At 47.8% G+C, this 18,910-nt stretch overlaps 1 protein-coding gene and 1 pseudogene across 1 annotated transcript in view; one reads left to right on the forward strand and one right to left on the reverse strand.

Moving 5' to 3' along the window:
- The window catches only part of CACNA2D4 (calcium voltage-gated channel auxiliary subunit alpha2delta 4), a 132,927-nt gene that overhangs the window by 7,093 nt on the left and 106,924 nt on the right, over positions 1 to 18,910 (reverse strand). Inside the window, exons 28-36 of the mRNA XM_064458482.1 lie at positions 18,853 to 18,867; positions 16,873 to 16,917; positions 15,847 to 15,909; positions 15,548 to 15,583; positions 9,865 to 9,935; positions 8,950 to 9,025; positions 7,072 to 7,124; positions 6,042 to 6,097; positions 4,818 to 4,838 (exon numbers count right to left, since the gene is read on the reverse strand). Coding sequence (XP_064314552.1) covers positions 4,818 to 4,838; positions 6,042 to 6,097; positions 7,072 to 7,124; positions 8,950 to 9,025; positions 9,865 to 9,935; positions 15,548 to 15,583; positions 15,847 to 15,909; positions 16,873 to 16,917; positions 18,853 to 18,867 — 436 coding nt within the window. The remainder of the gene's footprint in view (positions 1 to 4,817; positions 4,839 to 6,041; positions 6,098 to 7,071; positions 7,125 to 8,949; positions 9,026 to 9,864; positions 9,936 to 15,547; positions 15,584 to 15,846; positions 15,910 to 16,872; positions 16,918 to 18,852; positions 18,868 to 18,910) is intronic.
- On the forward strand, positions 919 to 4,395 carry LOC135311640 (uncharacterized; annotated as a pseudogene).

The following is an 18,910-nucleotide window of genomic DNA, read 5'->3' on the forward strand; positions in this document are numbered from 1 at the left end:
TGTACCAGCAGCATCAATAAAGTCCTTCCTGCCTAACCTAGCCCTGGTTCATGCACTTTTTTAAACATTCAAAGCTGTGACTGGGCTGGTCCTCAGTCCCTGTGCTGAGGGATCTGCCCCTGAGGGGACCCTGTGTGTCTGTGGTGGGGTTCTCCATCAACTGCTGATCATTCCTGAGCCCTCTGACATTTCAGAGCAAGCCCATGGCAGACAATCTGAGGGGTTGAATACCTGTCACATAAAAAAGAAAACACTGCCAGCAAATAGATCTGGCCTGAGACCACAAGGAAGCAGATGAGGGCTCTCAAGGACCAGCAGAGACCCCGCTAACATGTGGCACTGGCTCCTGGGGGGCACTCATCCACTGCAGTGGCAGGGAGCAGCTACTCCATCACTCATCAGTCACACTCTGTAGGATTCCCAAACTAATTTGGGGATGAGAGGGAGCTGAACGGCCTTACTGACCCTCCCTTGAGATGCAAGGGCATACTTTCTAGGAGTTCAGCAGTCTGCCTTGCCTGAAACTACTGCCTTGGGCCCTTCTGGCAATTATTTTCTGCAGTTGGAGGTAGCAAAGCCAGCTCCTGCCTCTGTGAGACACAGGGGAATGTCACCGATGGAAATGTGAGGCTTTGTTGCTAGGGGAGAGGTGGTTGTGCCTCAGCCAACAACACGTATGAGAAATGGTTTCTACATCAGCTTTCGTTCTGAGCACAAAAGATTCGCTCCACAACCCTCCATGCACACAGCGGCTGCAGAGAGCCCTGCTGGGGGGGACGGACAGCGAAGAGAGTCCTTCTGATGTGGAGGATGACCAGCTTATCCCTTGCAGCAGTGGCACTGAAGATTTAGGGAAAAATGCTGCAACGTGGGTTTTAATCAGTAAATGTATGGTAAGAAGGCACCAAGTGGGCATCCATGATCCTGGTGGGTAATTTGCATCACTGTAAACCCCTCACTGAGAGCTATGGTCTCCTCTCCCCTGACACTGCTGGAGCAGAAAGAGGCAGGCACCACCCCGTGGAGCTTGCTCTCTAAACAATGTGGATTACGTGAGAGAGAAAAGCCGGATGATTTTTCTCTCTTTTTCTCTCTACCACGGCGCTCCGGTGACATAAGACATCCATTTAAGAGCCAGGAGCTGCAACCCAATCTCCCCTTTAATGCCTTCCCCAGGTGAATATGATGGGTACTTAGACACCTCCCTTAAGTCCAGGGTCCCCTGTGCCTTGTGCTTTTCTTCTGAAGTCTCTAAAAATGTCACTCACAAGGTAGCCTTCTCCTTAAACCCTCCCAGATGGTGGGACCCACCTTTTAGTATCATGGTTAGGTTAATTTTGCACAGATCCAAAAGCACGCAAGGCTTGATTTGAGCATGATGCCTTGTCCTGTATTCACCCTGGATTCACACTAAATTAATAAACTAAACTTAACGTTTCAGGGTCCAGCAGCAACTCTGCTGCTAGCCAGGAGCTGCCTGCCTGTGCTCTGTCACCATTCGCCATCCCTCTGTGCAAACCCCACGCTGCAGAAGCATGAAAAAGCCTCTTCCATTTTTGCTAATGGAGAATGCCTCTGACTAGTACCTGTCATGGGGACAACCAGTCCTGAGGATATTTGGGATGAGCAGTAGAAGACCCTGTTACTGAGGTGAATTTAAAACGCTTAGACATTTCTAGTGAAACATGCAGAATGTCCCATTTGTGCTGAATTGACAGAAACTGCAAACGCTTTCCAGCTCAGACCAGCTCCAGGGCTGGTAACCATATTCTGGCTGGTGAAGTCCCTGGTGGACTAAAGGAGTGTGAGGAACAGAGTGGGAGCCCTTCCTTCAGCCTTAATTTGCCGTACTGGTGGCTGGGAAAACAGCTCCAAACTCTGAAACAGGTGGACAGACTATCATAGTCTGGGCCAGGGACAGAACTTCTTAGGGACATGCTTGTGGCAAGTCCATGCATTGGTCCCTCAGCTGTGAACCATCAAGGTCCCGTTGTGATACCCCTGGATTTGAAGCACTGAGTGACCAGGGCTGCCACCACAGCATAACTGTTGGCGATGGACTGTGCTGGTTCTTGCTCAGAAGAACAGCTGTGGTGGCCACAAGGTGACCTGATAGAGTCGGGGCACAACTGCTTGCAAGAATTTAGTGTATTGCTCATGTCAGGAGTGGCAAAGGGTCCTGACATAGCAGAGACTTCATCCATGTCCTCATTTTTCCCCCATCCCTGGCAAAGAATGACATTCTTCACTAGCTCCACCTTCCTGATGTAGTGTCATCAAAGAGGATGGAGTTAAAGCATATAAAAAGCAGTGGTGTGAAGGACAGGGTGCAGGGAGGGGGTGAATCAGAACATTGGCTTGGAAAATATGGGATGGAAGGAGGTTTGAGGCCTCCCAGCTAGTGTTGAATCAGGGCCATTGTGCTGGACTCGGGCTTGTAGAACTGGGCCTCAAGGGGAAAGGCAGCTAAAGAGACTGCATGACCCACACCCAGGATAAACCTACTTCCTCTGCCAGTGCTGACTGGCACTGCTTGCTGGCCTGAACTGCACACTTAAGCAGTAATCCTGGGCCAAACTGCGCCGCGGTGGCACTCACACGAGCAGCCTGTGCATCGGGAGGTAAGCGGTGGGAAATGCACCAGGTTTAGTCACTTCAGAGCCACTTTTGCAGTGCAGTATGGGCTAAGTCACTAACAGAAGCTGAGTTTCTGCTTGCATTCTTTCATGAACATCTGCAATTTGACTTGCTCTGAGTTAACCTCATCACGTGCACCGAGCTGTATTTTTAAACTGTGCTAAATTGGCACAAGTCCCCTGCACAGACCATCTTAAATCAGTTTCTTGGCACAGGCTAAATGAAAAGAAGCCACTTTAAAATCTCCTAACTTCTGCATAGAGACAAGACCTATGACAGAGATTATGCTTAAGCCTACTGCCACTTAATTTGCTTGGAAGCAATGAGGCTGCAGCAGTATTGAGAAGTTCAGAGGAGCCCAGTAGCATGTACATCATCAGCAAACCGCTTGGGTTGAGTCTCTGCATGCACATGCTGGACATCAAAATGTTATCGGCGCTCTGAGAGTCTGGTGGTCAGGGATTAGTAAACAGTCAGAGGAGCTGATAACAAATTGCAAACTTTATAGCAAAGAGTGAGTTAATTCCAGGCTGTCGTTGCTACCATCTGCACTTCCAGAAAGACTTTGTCAGACATTTGGCAAACAGTCCTTCTGAGTAGCAAAGGCAGCCGCCGTGCCTTGTTATGAACTATGCAGCGATTTTGAACCCTTTCCCACCAGCAGAAATCATGGATAACTGCACCCAAGTCAGCGGATTTACTATGGGACACAAGACAAAACCTGCCACTTAGTTACAAATACAAAACACAGAATTTAATCAATTATCCTGTAAAATATCCTCTGTGTACATTACCATGCAGTCAAGAAGAAACTTTTCTGAGCTACAGAATTCTAGAAATGGTCCTTCTAGGCTGCATGCCTTGGCTGGAACTATTTCTGGCTTAGTTAAAGGCTATTAAACCTGTGGTGATGTCCATAAAAGCAGAAGCCTTTACAAACACAGAGAGGAACGAGATGCTGAAAGCAGTGAAAATCTGTGGAAGCAAACGTGTCTTCTCACCACCTCTGAAAAGCAGATTTGCATGATGAGTGCAGTCTGAATACATCGTGCCTATATTCCAACAGCAAGTCTCACCTTCCCAGAAAGCAGGAGAACTTGGGAAGCAGAAACAGGCTCAGTACCGCAGAGCCAGAGGTGCAGAGTCAGGCATTAGATCCCCAACCATTAATTCCTCTGCACATATCCCTGAATACATTTGTGCTCAATTGCTCTCTCACAAAATGTCTCCTTCTCTCCATACTTTTTGCATACACCAGCCTTGGCAAACAGTCAAGAAAACGTTAACATCTCTGGCAAAAATCTACAGCCCCTTCTTAACATGTGCAATCCATTTCTTCCAGCCCCAATAGTATTCTTCCACCCAACTACTCCCAGCCCCCCGCCCCCGGACACTCATTTTTTTCATCCGTAGTCACTCTCTCTTTCTCTTCCTCTTCTTCATACAGTAAGACACATTCCAACTGTCTCTACTTCTCTATCTCTGTCTCACACATACGTCTTGCTGGGCAGAGAGCAAACTGGTGAATACAAGCTAGATATGGAAGCTGGGAGATACAAACACAGCCACAGTCTGGAGTCTGTCTGGAGGGATTTCTAACTAGCCTGTAGGAGCGGATTTATGAGCCAGAGCATATACTTATCAGCTGAGCTGCTTGAAAGTAATTCTGCGTTATCCTGGAGCTGGGCTGGGATTCATCAGAAGGAGCTAAGCCACAGGGTGTGGAAAAGACAACTCAAGTTGCCTTTTAATAGCTAAAGTCTACAAGACCTGTACAGTTTTTCCTGCAAGAAGGCATGGGTTGGTCTTTGGTTTTGGTGAAAAGAACGGGGCAGCTGGGAACCAAAATGCTTTACGATCATGCCATGGTACACAGACTACAGGCCCATCTATACCACAGTAACAAGTTTTCTCTGTGCCTGCAGTCACTGAGGTGGCTGGTGTGTTCCTTCTTTTACTGACTTCTCAGTGACAGACCTTCAAACACCAGCTCAGTCAGCTAAAACAAGTAGCAGCATCACTGGCTTCTTTGCAGAGCAGGGAGGTAGAGCCACGCACTGGCTTGCCCCTGTCACACCTTTCTGCACATTCACCATTGTCCAAAAGGTGGAAAAAATCTTTCCTAGCCTGGGATTTCTAGCTAAATCCTCCTGTTTTTGCTGCTAAGTGGTTCTACTTACAGTGATGGAAGACAGCCTTGGCTGGAAAAGTTGCATGACACACAGTGAAGATGGAGCCATGTGACAGTTTCACATGATGGCAGCAGTGTGAAGAGATGAATTTGCACACAGCAGTCATGGAGGTGATGGAGGACAGAGATGAAGAAAGCACAAAAGGAAATGGTGATGAGTAGGGCAGCACTGAGAACCTTCCTCCCTTTTTCTCACATCTCCTTAAGCAAAGGCTAAATCAAACTGCAGCCATTTAGCATCCACAGCAGGTGCCTGCAGGAACACCAGGTCTGCCTGTCCTCCAGAAAGAGCAGTCCCTCCTGCACCGCCACAAATAATGCTCTTGCGCGTCTGACTTTTCCCCACCGATTTCTGCATGGGGCAACAACTGTTATCTTGATGCGTGCTAAGCAGCAGCCAGGGCCACACAGAGGATACCTGCAACTTCTCTGGTGATCTTTTTTAGAGGAGGTGAGCAGGACCTAAACAATACCCAGACACTGGGCTGGTTCCCTGACTAGAAGGAAATTTTGCTTTCTAAAAATGACCGTTTCCCCATCACACCAGGAAAGTTCAGTGCAGAAGCCTCCACCCCACTGTTACCAGGGAAGGTAACTACTGCCTCCACCAAAAGCACCAGTAGTGCTGAATAATTAGTGAGGATGTAATAACGGCACCTACCTGGCTGTGCAGAGCGCTCCTCACCTTTCCCTTCGGGTCACCTCAGGGCTGTTAACATCCCCCCTGCCTGTGGACTCCCAGGATATTTTTAGCAGGCAGCACTGCAGCTGCTGAGCAGGTCACTGGATTTCAACCCAGACATACCCCTCTGCTGCACTGACCTGCTGTGCAACCATCTGCCATCATCTTCTGTCTTCCAGAGGCGGTCCAGTGGACCAGTGAAGACCCTCCATGTGTTATTGAACCTCACAGGTTTCTGGCTAGCTTCCTGGGACCCCTGCTAGGCTCCAAAGAGCAAGCAGTGTGCTCTGAGCCGCACACACCTCGCCCTGACTGCTCTGGTGCTGTGGCAGCCTGAAACGGGTGTGGGAGTGGGAGGAGATGGGGTGCTGGTGGGACTGGGAAGCTGGATTCCAGGGTGCATGGAGGGAGAGGTGGCGGGGCAGATGGTGGGCTCCTCGCAGGAGGACAGGCTTCCCTGTACAGCTTCTTCTGCCACCAGCGACTGTCACACTCACATGCTATGGGGCGGCTGGACTTTTGTGTACTCACCATCTGCCAAGTTGTCTGAGTGCCAGAAGCTACTCATGTTAAACTCCAAAAGGAAGCTGTCAAAAGAGCAAGAACAGAGGATGCTTTTCCAGCAGCCTGGAAGGATGCAGGTGTCAGGGAGATGGCCCCGTCATGCGGCGAGTATCAGTTCTAAAATGTTTACTATGAATTTGCTGGCAGTGGAAATCTGAGGGTTTTTTTTTTTAATTTTATTTTTTTTTCCTTTCCACATGATAAGAGTGTAGCTCTGTATCATGGGATCTGTACTGTGGAATAACTGAATGGGCTTTTACCTGAAGTGTGCGGGGGGCATTGCCACTGAAGGAAGGACTGAGTATGGCAGCCCCGAGGCTCTCAGGGGATTCAGTCACCATAAGACCCACCTGAGGAGCAGGCACGGACGGCCATCAGGGAGCTCGTACACTGGCTACATGGAGGTAACTGCACATCGCATTGAATTATTCTGAATTACGCTCAAGCCCAAGGAGCTGGATCTTTTCCACACCTTGCCTTCTGCACACCCAGCAAGCTGAGCAGCAACACTTACATCCTAATTTGAACTTGAACTCCAGTTCCCCCCAGCAGTTTGAGGTGAGCCCAAATCCGGAGCTTATTTCATGGTCTCCCCTCTCTGCTCCCTTGCCTGTCACTTAGACCTGAGCTCCTTGGCTTCCTTCAGCCTTTGCCTCCTGTGAAGCGAAGATGTGCATTTGCTCATCACAGGCAAAGGAGACAGGCAAGAGGACTTCACATCAAGGATTTGCATGTGGCCCCGGGAGACCCGAGTCCTATTTCTGACTCTGCCACTTTGTACTGAGTGACTTCAGGTAAATCCCAGACCCGCTCTGGGCCTCTGCCTCTCAAAATGGGAATAGTAATAGCTTTCTGTCTCCCAGGAGCAAGGCGCTGAGCTGAATGTCAGGAGAAGGCTGAGAGCAATGCCCTACGCGGGGGCCTCCGCTTGCAGCTTTCTCAGCTCTTGTCCCCATTGGTCTGAGCCTCCCAAACACCCCCATCTTTTGGTACTCACATGAAGAAATCACTTATCAGCCATTTCACTGCAGCTAGAAAGGCATAAATTGGCTGGAGAACAAAAGAAGAAATTAGAAATACCATAAGGACCTGGTTAGAGAGTTTATAATTGTCATGCAGGACCCCACGTTTCAGACCAATTCCTTCCACTGATCAGAGCTCTTGAAGACAGGCTGGAAACTCAAGGTCTGAGCATCAGTGGAAAATGTTCAAAATACATCAAAAGCCAGTGGAGCTGCCATGCTACTAATAATATCTTCTCAGCCCTCCCATCAGGGTCAGGGAGTTTATCACAAACATATGAAGGACTTTGAAGATGTAATTGCTTGATGATTTCTCTCCAGTATGGATGACCTTGAGAGCTCAGAGCAGAAGAGAAACACAGCTAAATGGGACACCACCAGTTTAGGATGCTTTTATATTCTGAGAGCAAGTGGTGTTTCTGGGACAAGCAACAGCATTGCCCAGGATTTAGTATTATCTGCCATTGATTGCTTATGTTTAACTGTGCTTTCATCCAGCTTTTCCTCAAGATGGCATGACTTCTATCATCTTCCTGCTTTTCAGCTACAAATTGGAAATCCAGCATTGTCCCAGGGACAATTCATCTGCAGAGGATCCTGCTGCTTCTTTTCTTCATGGTAACCATATCTAATTTTCAGCTCTCCCTCTCATAATCATGCCCATATCCTCAAACCCCAAACAGATGCAGCAGCCACAGAACACAAGATAATCTTCCATTACTGCTAACTCACTTTTCTTCAACCAAAATAAGTCAGCAAATAATAAAATGTATAGATGGTTGGGAATTTGACTGATTTTTCCTTTGAATGATGCACACAAAAAATGGACTTTTCTTGATGTCTTTCTTTTCAAGGGTTTTGCTAAGAGGGGAAAGGGAGAGATGAAAGGTGAATGCTCCCCCTGTTATTCTCTTCCCAATTCACATGGTTTTTGGCAGCTCATATTTTGTGATATTTCTTTCAGTAATCAAAACTCTTGAGGATATGATCAAGCAGACATTTTCACTGCAATCACCGTAGTTTATCTATCCAAATGTTGCCCAAACTGATATATTGTTAAAAATGTGACACATTATTAAAAAGTAATATTTTGTGGAAAATTCTTTCACTGGAAAAAAATGACCATGTCATGCTGTAGGATGTACTTCCAGCACACGTATTTTAAAGCATCAGAAAAAAATGATCATAACAGCAATAAACACATCCCCATTTACGGTTGCTTCGACTAGTTGATATGACCTGAGTGTTGTGTAATTACTTAGTTCTGCCTGTTCAAGGCCAGGTTAGGAAGGTAGAGTGGGATTAGATTATTTGTATCAGACTAAAGACAGGTTGCATTTGGGTATTGGCAGAACTATTCACTCTGATAGCTTATTCCCTGGGTTATCAGCATTTCTCGGCAGCTTTAACCCCTCTCTCTGTTGCTCCAAGCCCACTCCCTGAGAGGCCGACAGCTTTCTCCCAGATGCTCTGTTCCCTGACAGTGCAACTCTCCTTTTTGAGCTGCTGAGTAAAACCATGCTCTGTAAAAGCATTTCTCTTCATTTCAGCTGCAAGCTGGTTCTTCAGCTTTCAGGCGAAGCCTGGCATAGTCTTGTTCCTGTCCTCTCCCTGGTCCTTCCGATTTTCAGTGAGATTCTATATGCCAATAGAGAGCCAAATTGAAAACCACTGTCAGTGGCCGTCACTGCCTCAGAAATTTGCCTTAGATGCGTTTGGACATTCCCATCACTTGAAAGCAAGCAGCTACTAAGCTTTTTTGGGGACTGTGCTACATCAAGGTGTTGGAGGCATCCTAGGAGAAAGCCTCTGTAGCCAAACCCAGACAGAGCTGCGTGCTAACAGATACATACGCTGAGCAGAGGCCGGGCACCGCTGTGGTGGTGGTAGGGTACTTTGCACATTGCTTGATAATCATACATGGTCACCCTGCAATCAACACAAAACAAAGCAAACAGTCAAAAGCAAGCAATGCAACTGCCTACGGGACGCACACGTCAGCGTGCGCTACTTTTTCTATAAAAGTTTCTGTATGGAAGAACTAAAGCAGTGGCCTGCTTACACGTCTTTGCTGTTTGGTCAGTGCTGGATTTTGCAAAGTGAGAAATACGGGCCCGGGATTAATGTAACTGGGTCAGTGCAGGAGGAAATATGTCCCTAGTTTCAGATGGTGAAGGAAAGCAGGCTGTGAAGCAGGATAATTATAATTGTAGCTACCTCAGGTCCCCCTAGTTCCTGTTTTCAAGACACTGAAACTGTCAAGTCTCTTTTGACATGGGCTGGGGGAGCAGAGTGAGACAAACAGAGGTATTTTTAGGAGAGAGAGAAATGTGCTCAGCCAACTGCAACGCCACATCTGGGGGGCTCTCAGACAGCTGCTCATAGAAAGGCTTTCCAAGGGGCAAGAGGAACTGAAGCACTTTACCCAAAATGCCAAGAAGTGTTTCCCATAGCATCTTGTCCTGGAAAAGACAGAGGAGCAGCCGTTTTCTGGCAAAATGGAGGTCAGGAGTTACTGTCTCTCTCAGTACTTTGCATCAGGTGGAAGAGCAGGAGATGAGGAGAAACAGGGTGTGTGGTGATGATGGCTGAGAGAGTCAGGGGAGGGAGCAGGTAGCTAAAGGAGCTCTTGTAGCCAAATAAGAGAGCCACATGCACCAGCACATGCATTTTTCCCTGCTCAGTGGTGTTGTTTATGGGGACCAATATGCTCTGACCCACACACCAGCTGAAGAAAGAGAAGTACAGTGCGGAGATACCCCACTTACCGCCTGAACATGCCCATGTTTAGCAGCTGGGTCATTACTGAGCCATCCACTGCACCAAAAAATTTTCCAGTCTGCAAGCACAAGAAAGGAAAAAACCAGAATAAACTGTCAATGGTAAAATTTCCAAATGCTCGATGGCTCCAGCCCATCCAGTCTGTCTGGAGGCCTACTACACATAATGAGTGTTTTATAAGGAGGTAACGCTGAGCTTTGTCCTTTGGCTGGCTGGAAAGCTTGAGGGAGGACTTCCCCCATCACCAGCTGGGCATCCTGCACCATTCCTACCACGCTTGGAAATGATTTAGCCCACGTAAATCCCTGCAGCTTGCGACAGAAAAAGGCAGACTCTCAAGCTGCAGAGACCCAGGCACATTAATTCACTGTGAGCCTGGGCTCTCCTGTGGGTTTTTGTGAATTCACGTTCTCTGGATCTGAACGCCTAAGTCTCTTCTGCTTGAGGCTCTCTGCTAGCCCATGGCCGCAGTGGCTTCAGAAACATTTGCTCCCCTGCTGCCTTAGACAAACTGACTCACCACATGTAAGTGAACCATACACATTTATCTAGGTAGCAAACACAATTTTACCACTCACTGCTGTGCAAGTTCTGAGCAGGCAGTAACTCAAACAACACAACACACACTGACCCATCCCATTAGCTTACACACTATGCACTGACATGGCCACAGCTGTGCTAGCACAGACTCCACACTAGCAAAAGTGGCATTTGGGGGGGCAACAACCCCCAAATCCCACTTGCATGCCTGGACTAAAAGCGGAGGTCGTGGCCCTCTGGTCCCATTTATGTTTTAGAGTCAATAACCTCAAATACAGTCCCAATCCCAAATCTGGGAACTGCTGCTCAAAAGACTCCTTCAAACAAATAACAGTTTTGGCTTTCCTGATTACTACACCATGACAATTCTGTTGCAAAAATACTTCAAATCTGCCAAGTCCACTGCTTTGTTTGCAAGCAAGTAAATAAAACACTCATAAATAATAACAACGCAGATACGAGCTGTCCTCCATCTATTTTCCTGGCTCATGGGTCTTGACACAGTAAATAGCTCCCATATGTTATGGAAACATTCACGCAGTTGGGGGGGGGCATTTTACTTTTCCACTGATAAGGCTAGCGGTCGTTTAGCATGTATTAGCAGATGACAGATGAATTCATTTATTTGAGTGGGGCATTTCCACTAAAAAACCCCCCTTAGGCAGATTTACCTAAGATCGCATGCTAACAATCTAACAGTAGTGTTACATGGTTATGAGCCTCTTCCCAACAGGCTTTAGAAGGCGTTTCACTGTATAAATCGATACATAACATCAACTCCCTTCGAGCATTTAGGCTGTAATCGTCTCAGACATAGTCAAATGAGTCTGAGCGAGTGCTAACTTTTTTTCACCTCCCTTGCTCTTTCAATCTGATTAGGGCGGTGAGGAGGCCAGCTGCTTCCATTTAATACCAGTCTGCAGCCACAGCAGGAGCCAGAGCAGTGGGATTTAATGCAGTGCAAGCTCAGCCAGTGTGGCAAGGGCAGAGGGCCACTGCAGGTCTGTAAATGGGGCCCACCCTGTCCAGAGATGCTGATGTCTGACCGAATTTCTCCAGGTAGGATGTCATTCCTATAGGTACAAGTATGAGGAGCTACTAGCGTAATCAAGAGTAAGGCCCAGGGAATGTGTTCAGAAAAGCATCAGCAAACTGGCCTTTAACACTGAATCAGGCTTTCAAAGCTTGGTGCTCTTTTAGGTATCCTGTGCAGGTAGTAACACAGGAAAGCATCACTTGGCAGAAAACAAAGCAGTCCTGTACCAAAGCGACATTTTGCAAAGCAGCTCTCATTACAGCTTGCTTCCTCCAGTGACTGGCTGCTGCTCTCCCAGACATCCCTCTACTTTGTTTCTCCTAATTCCCAGCTCTGGGCAGGTTTCCACAGCCCTTGCAATTTCAGAGTTTCACAGTACAAAGCATTGCCTCTGACATCCTGCGTGACACATGCTGTACCACATCCCCCTGCAGCTGAGAGTGTACAAGTACATATGCAGGCTATGCACAGGGAAGAGATGCATCTTGGAGCACACATATGGCTTGCAAGATACATCACTGCTCACAGACGTGTACGTGTCCATGCTTTGCTGGATCCCTGAGCAATCTGTACTTTTGGCACACACAAAAGCTGTAGAGAAATAGGATCTACCACATTGGCTGGGCTTCCCTGCATGGCTCAAACAAAGCCAAACCTTACTTCTCCACATCTGCCCATCCTGATGGGATCTTGGCCTTTCAGCTGCCACCCTGCATCTTGTTCTTGCAGTCCCACTTGGGCAGAACTTGAAAATATACCCTGCAAGATGCCTCAGGGGGAAGGCAGCAGTCCTAGAGAAAGAGGTTTAGTGAGCGAGGGAACATCTGCATGCAGTAGGTGGAGTGAGCTCCACACCTGTGATCCACAGCTGTGCCCCCGGCTGGCAACAAAAGGCAGCTAAAAACCCAGAGGTGGTCATGGGGCCGTGGCTTCAAACAGCAGCAGAATGCTTGGAGAAGCCCTTGCTGCATCGTAGCCTGGGCCTGCCACTTGCTTTCCCCTCCTCCCCTGCCCTAGATCGCCTGGTCCTCTCCCTCACCCTCTCCTTCCCCTAGCTCTGGCTATTAACTCTTTGCTCCCTCCATGTTGAGTCTGGATGGGGGATTAGCCTGAATTAAGAGATTACCCATTCTTCCCCAAGTAATCCTTCAGGGAGCTTCCAACACGTCACTCATTAAAATCCTGAGTCCCTCTTTCTTCTGTGGTGGCTTCTGGCTGCCAGTAAGCTTCCTGCTGCCTTCAGGCAGAGGTTATTAGAGCCAATCCCCCATCCTGATCCCCCACGCCAAGGGCAGAGAGGAGCAAAGCCTGAGTCAGGCTGTCCTCAACCCATTCGTGTGTGAAGCTGCTCTGGTGTGCTCACCTAGGGAAGGAGGTGAGGGCATTAGGCAGCCCTGGGCAGGCAGCAGGCTGAGTGCACTGTAAAGCATGGCAGCCCCAAAGGAGCAAGCAGAGAGACAGAGCAAAACATCTCGGAGCCCCAGGAGCAGGTCTCCAGTGCCAGGTGCTTGTCTGGGGTCTATAAGGACATAGGCACTTTGGCACCTCTCCACTATTCTTATCTTGCACTTTGCCCTGGGAAACAGGCATTTTGGATGTGAACGCTCCTCGGGTGCCTTCATCAGGGAAGAAGGATGCACATGGGCCCTGGTTGTGCTGGAGCCGCCACAGCCTACACTTGCCTGTGCACCCTCACTCCTTTGGCATCCGATAAGCTCTCTCTCGTCCCAACCAGTGGGTCAGAACAGCCAGCATGTGGGTGGGCTGCCTTTCTCCCTGCTGCTGGGCTGAAACGCTCACCTGGGCAGCTGAGCTACTCTTTCTGGTCCTGGTGTCAGGTATGAGGTGGGGAGGGAGGGCAGCAAACTAAGTGACTTCCCAGGAAAGCAAAACCCCCACAAAACTCCAGGTACAGGACATTTTTTTTGCATTACGTTAAATAATGCACTGAGGGAAGAGTATGGGATTCGAGAGGGAAGGCCACATAGCAGGAAGTGATCCATGCAGCAACATCCAGGTGGCAAGGCTATGAAACCGAGTACTGCTGCTGCTGCTGTCTTGAATTCCCTGTAAGGTTTAACGGAGTGGACATTCGTGGTGCCACTGGCAAATAAAAGCAGCAACTGGAACAAAATAAAGAAATCAGAAGAAAGGTAGTGATGAATTCTATGAGATCAGGGGAGGTAACAGCTGCAGGAGACGACAGCTCTGGTGCCTGCCAAAATGCCTGATCTTGGAGGCATGTGGATAATGTTTGTAATTCACCCAAAACCAGAATAATGCCATGTTTCTGCTAGTCAGATCTTTCAGAGAAAAGCTTTTTGAAAAACGAATTTTCCGTAAGATGCAGAAAAAATATGGAACCCAGGAGGGCGGTGCTGAGGATGAACAGTAGACATGGTACCTAAAGGGTGTAGCTGCCTTTATCTATGGACACATGCCACAGGACTCAGTAAAGCAGCTTTGAAAATGCCATGGGGGTTAGAGGAGGAAACAGTGACTCCTAAGACTACCAGCCCATCCTGAACACGCAGCAGGACCTGGCCTATTGGAGTAGGGAGCCAATACAACTTTACAGCATTTCCCTCCCTTATTTTTCAAGTTTTCTTTGTCTTTTTTTTTTTTCTTTTTTTTTTTTGACACACCATATCATTGAAGGGGCACTTTTACTGGAATATTCAGTGTGCCAGGTAGGCCACTTTCCCGACAGAAAAGAGGCTGATTATTCCTTGCAATATGCCCCTCTTGATATCTATCTGTATCACCCCCTGGTGCCACTGTGTTGCTGATTCATTTTGCTTTGTGAGTCCCAGCAGTTCTCATCTTGGCCTCTCTGAACTTACCGTGTAGTGCCTGCAAAATTCATGATCTCACCTTTTTCTTTTGCCAGCCTATTCTGAATATGCTAACCAACACAAGTCCAGATGGGAAACCATAGGACTCATATAGCTGACGCTTTCCATCTAAATATCCGTCTAAAAATTCCTCTTCCTTCTTTTCTGTCCCAGCTACTTTAAGATCAATGCCACTACTTCACGCTTCACTCTTTAACCAGAAATTCTCTATAATCCTCTTGTAAGGGACTCTATTCAAGGCTTTTAGAAAAACTGAAATGCAGTAGGTCATCCATTCTCCCTTATCTCCTGATTTACTCACACTTTCAAAGAACTATAGCTGATAAGATAGGTTTTCTTCCTTTATAGAAGCTGTGCTGCTTCTCCCAATCACATCCATAGGGTGTTCTGTTACTTTATTTTTAATTTCGATTTCAACCTGTTTGTCACATCTTGAAGAAAGTGATTTCTGGGATTGGATCTACTGCCTTTTGGAAAGACACATACAGTATTTGTTAACTCCAGTTAGCAATTTTAATGAAACTCTGCACTTCTGTCAGTAACAAAACTCCTTCAATTCTCATTTCTTCTGTAAGCCCACTCTTCCCATTGACTTATTGCTTTGTAGTTTATGAGACTGTTCCAACACATCACTTTCTGACACCCAAATCTATGGCCTTTTATTATTTTGAAACAAATAGCTCTGTGGTAAATATACCAGAGAGCAGAAAAGTATAGCTAAACCATGCAGTAGCTGGTACTGTTGAATTTACCCAGACTTCATGGATGTCACATCACAAACTGTGCCCCTTCAGCTCCCTAGAAATGGTTGTGGAGGGGCTGGCAGCAGGAGGAAAGGAAGCAACTTTTGTTGCTTATATTTTTATTACTATTTTGAGTCTTTTTCCTTACTCCTTTCACCTCTGTGAGTCCAGTAAATCTTCCAGTTCTTCAGGTGTGCTCCTGTTTCCAATTTGCTTAAATGATTTCATCTTCATTTTTGCCTTTGGCGTTTTGCTCTTACCATCCCCTCAGTTTGCTTTCCTGAAGAATGCCTGCTTTGGCTTCAGAGGTGCTCAAAAGCGCTACTTCCCTCCCCTTCCCCTTCCCCTTCCCCTTCCCCTTCCCCTTCCCCTTCCCCTTCCCCTTCCCCTTCCCCTTCCCCTTCCCCTTCCCCTTCCCCTTCCCCTTCCCCTTCCCCTTCCCCTTCCCCTTCCCCTTCCCCTTCCCCTTCCCCTTCCTGCATCAGGGCACACCTGCCTTCTGGGACCGTCTGAGATCATCTCTCAGTAGCATCTGTGCCAAGGGAAAGGAGACTAATTTCCTCACTTCTGATAAAAAGATATTTTGACTAGTTCCTTCCTTATCACTGCAAACTCCTTCCTTACCTAGGATGTACTGTCACTCTGCCGGGAGGCTTCCCCCTCACTGCACAGCTGAATTTAAATATACCTCAGCCACCTTATTACACAATTGAAGTTCATTTGTTTTAACCAGCTCTGGTGGGTTATTTAGGAACAAGCCAAGCACACTCTTCTCCTTCTTTTATGCTCTCTTACCTCTGCAGGTCTTTTGGAAACGAGTATAAAGCCATTATTATCAATGAGGAAGCAATTCAGAATCTGCAGAGATGAAAGAGAAGCAACATTAAAGACAGCTTTTTCCATGGTTGTCTGGTAGGTACCGCTGTGTGCAAGACGGAGTGGTGTGGGCTTGTGCTTACAGCAACAGCCTCGGCATTTCCATGCCTAGCCCCACGGCTCAGCTACCATGGGTTTTACACAATTGACTTTTCCCTCTCTGCCTCCATTTTGAGGTATTTACTTTGTGAGCTGACTGTGACGGAGATTGTCTCTTGCCAGGGCTGTGTGCAGGCCTAGCAGGCTCTGAGCCACATTCAAGAAGACAAGGCATCCTGCAGGAAGCGACAGGATATTTGGAGAGAACTCCTCTTCAATAAAATGGTATCAAATGCCTTCCATCTTCAGATTTCAGAGTTTTATAACCACTCATGAAATAACCCTCTCCTCACCACTGAGTGTCATCAGTACTGGCCTTATTTTTATTTTGCAGAGCAGGAAATGGAACCACATTAGATTAAAATGTTTAGGTCTCACAGCAAAAATTAGGATGCAGAGGAAATCCTGCATGAACATAGAAGGAAAATTCTCTGGTGATCTTCCTCTCCAGGGCAGAGGAACTCCTGTCCCAAATATGCCTGAGACCAAGGTTGAAGCAGTGGTGTAAATGCAAAGGGGGGTGTCCGGCACTAATGCCATGCTGACAGCCACTCTTTTTGGCAGTCCTGGGATGCCACTGAGACAGCTTTAGAGGAGAGGGACTCTCCTTAGAGTCACTGGCTGGAATCCCCATGCCCCTGCCCAGGCTCAGCTGACATCTCACAGCTGAAGGGAATACCTAAACTGCAGGTTTGTCTCAACAGCATGAGGTCCTGCCCCAGCTGTGCAACCTCCTGTGAGGAAATGACAGGCAATACATTTTTTTGGGGGGAGACAGAAATCTCCACAGAGTATGTAGTCAATCATACCCATCACAGGTATAGAGAAGAAATCTGGGCAACTTACATCATCCTGACAGCTTAGCGGACAGGCACCATCCAAGGCACTGCACTGGAAAGGAAAAGCAGGGAATTAACTATGGCATAATCTCATCTTAGCGTCTCCCCGTTGAGACCGCTGAGCTAAAGGTCTCCATACCAGCGTCCCACAGAGCTCTGCAATTTAGCTGGCGTTCCCACCAAGACAAGCTCTACAGCGTGCACAGGTACCATGCCTGAAGTTGGCCACTCAGTGGCTCTACCTACTCCCCACCTCTCTGAGCAACAACCCCTTTGCTGAGGGCTCTGATCCTGCATGTGCCTCCCAGACACGCTTCCAGCAGTACCTACACACTTTGAGCAGAGGTGGCACTTGTAAAGAAAGGGGGCAGCGTCAACGTCCCTGGCTGCGAAAGCAAAGGTTATTGTGCACCAGTGAGAAACCAGCACGCATTTCAGCATCTGCTAGTATCTGGACTAAACACATGGCATGGTATTTTAGATCAGGATTCTTCTCAGGCAGGGATTTTTTTGTTGTTGTTGCTATTGGTTTCTTTATTCTCCAGACAGTTAATGATAAATAGGATGTGAATGGTGCTTGTGTAGCCCAAGGCACCATCCATTTTGTTTCATTTAGGATTTCTGTGTACTGGACTTGACATGTGTTTCACAACACTGAAGTGGGTGGGGACTCGATGGGTTAAGTGGTGAGTAACAAAGCCCTTCAGGTGCTTATTGATTTCATAATTGTTCCAAGTTTGCCATGGCTGCATGTGTCTGTCTCTTTGTGTTATTTTTTAATGCTATTTTCTCTAGCAGCAGAGGAAAGAAAGATGACATGGTGTTGCCATTTCTGTACACGGGGTCCCCTTCCTGCCAGAGGTTTTCTGGGGTCAGGGAAGGACACTGATGTGTTGCGTAGCCTGTCTGCTCTCAGCCAGCTGCCCTTTATTTCTGCAAAACCCTTATACATAAACCCTAGCCCCCTTTCTGGATGATTCTCAGGAACAAGAGGTGAATTTGCCATTTCAAACCACAACAAGACCATGACTTTCAGTTCAAATTTGTTTCTTCTCTTGAGTTTTGCAGAACAAACCCAATATTTTCAGGTTTCCATCCCTCTGCTCAGCTTCAGGGGAGGCTTGGAGATGCCTGATTTTGTTTCAAGCCCTGTGGCTTTGCAATACCGCGTGCTCATGCTCCAACCCTGACTGGCTTTTTGAGGCTCTAGGGATGACAGTTTAAAAACATGCCTTTACCCACAGTTGCAAGCATTGTCTCAGCCTTGCCTCACCACAAAACAGCATCGGGTTGTTTTGCCACCTTGGATGTATGCACAGAGGTGGCCCTATACTTCACCCCTGGTGGGTTCCTTCCTTTGGTCAGCAGAGAAATACAGTCATGACGAACCACTATTATGGCCTTGGGGGATAAAAATACATAGCCCAGAGCTCGGAAATCAGAACAGAACCCAGGTGAACCAGAGTGGTTTCCCACAAGAAGGGCCTGTGTCTTCCTCAGCAGCATTAGGACTGAGTCTTGCTGCTGCTGCTCTTCCAGACCTGGAGAAGGTCCAGCAGTGCCCGGTGCTGGGCTGGACATGCAGCAGTGGGACTGTGGTGAGGAGACTGATGCGAAAGCACCAGCAGCTTGCAGGGAGCCCCTGGGGGTGGGGCAGAGCTGAACCTGAGCTCCCTGGTTGTTCTGAGACCACATCTACTGCCTTATGGGCACAGCTCCCTCCTCAGAGACCAGCCTACCTCATAGCATTGTCCTGCTGTTGGTGAGGTCTCTGGAATGCTGTGACCCAGAGCACTTTCAGCTTTGCCAAAGACACTTAATTACTGTGAAGACAAACACAGCCTATGACAGACTTGGACGGTCTCCAGTGACTACAGACAAGGGACAGTGCCTATAATATGCTGGCACACAAACGACACAATTACAAAGCTGAGCTGTGGTGAGGCACGCCGGGATGCCTCCCCATCCCCAGCTTTTGTCTACTTACATCACTGTCATTGGGCTGGGAGGCGGGAGGCACAGCGTGGACATCCAAAGCAGCACAG

This window comes from Phalacrocorax carbo, chromosome 1 (assembly GCF_963921805.1).
Source record: "Phalacrocorax carbo chromosome 1, bPhaCar2.1, whole genome shotgun sequence".
Classification (NCBI taxonomy): domain Eukaryota; kingdom Metazoa; phylum Chordata; class Aves; order Suliformes; family Phalacrocoracidae; genus Phalacrocorax; species Phalacrocorax carbo.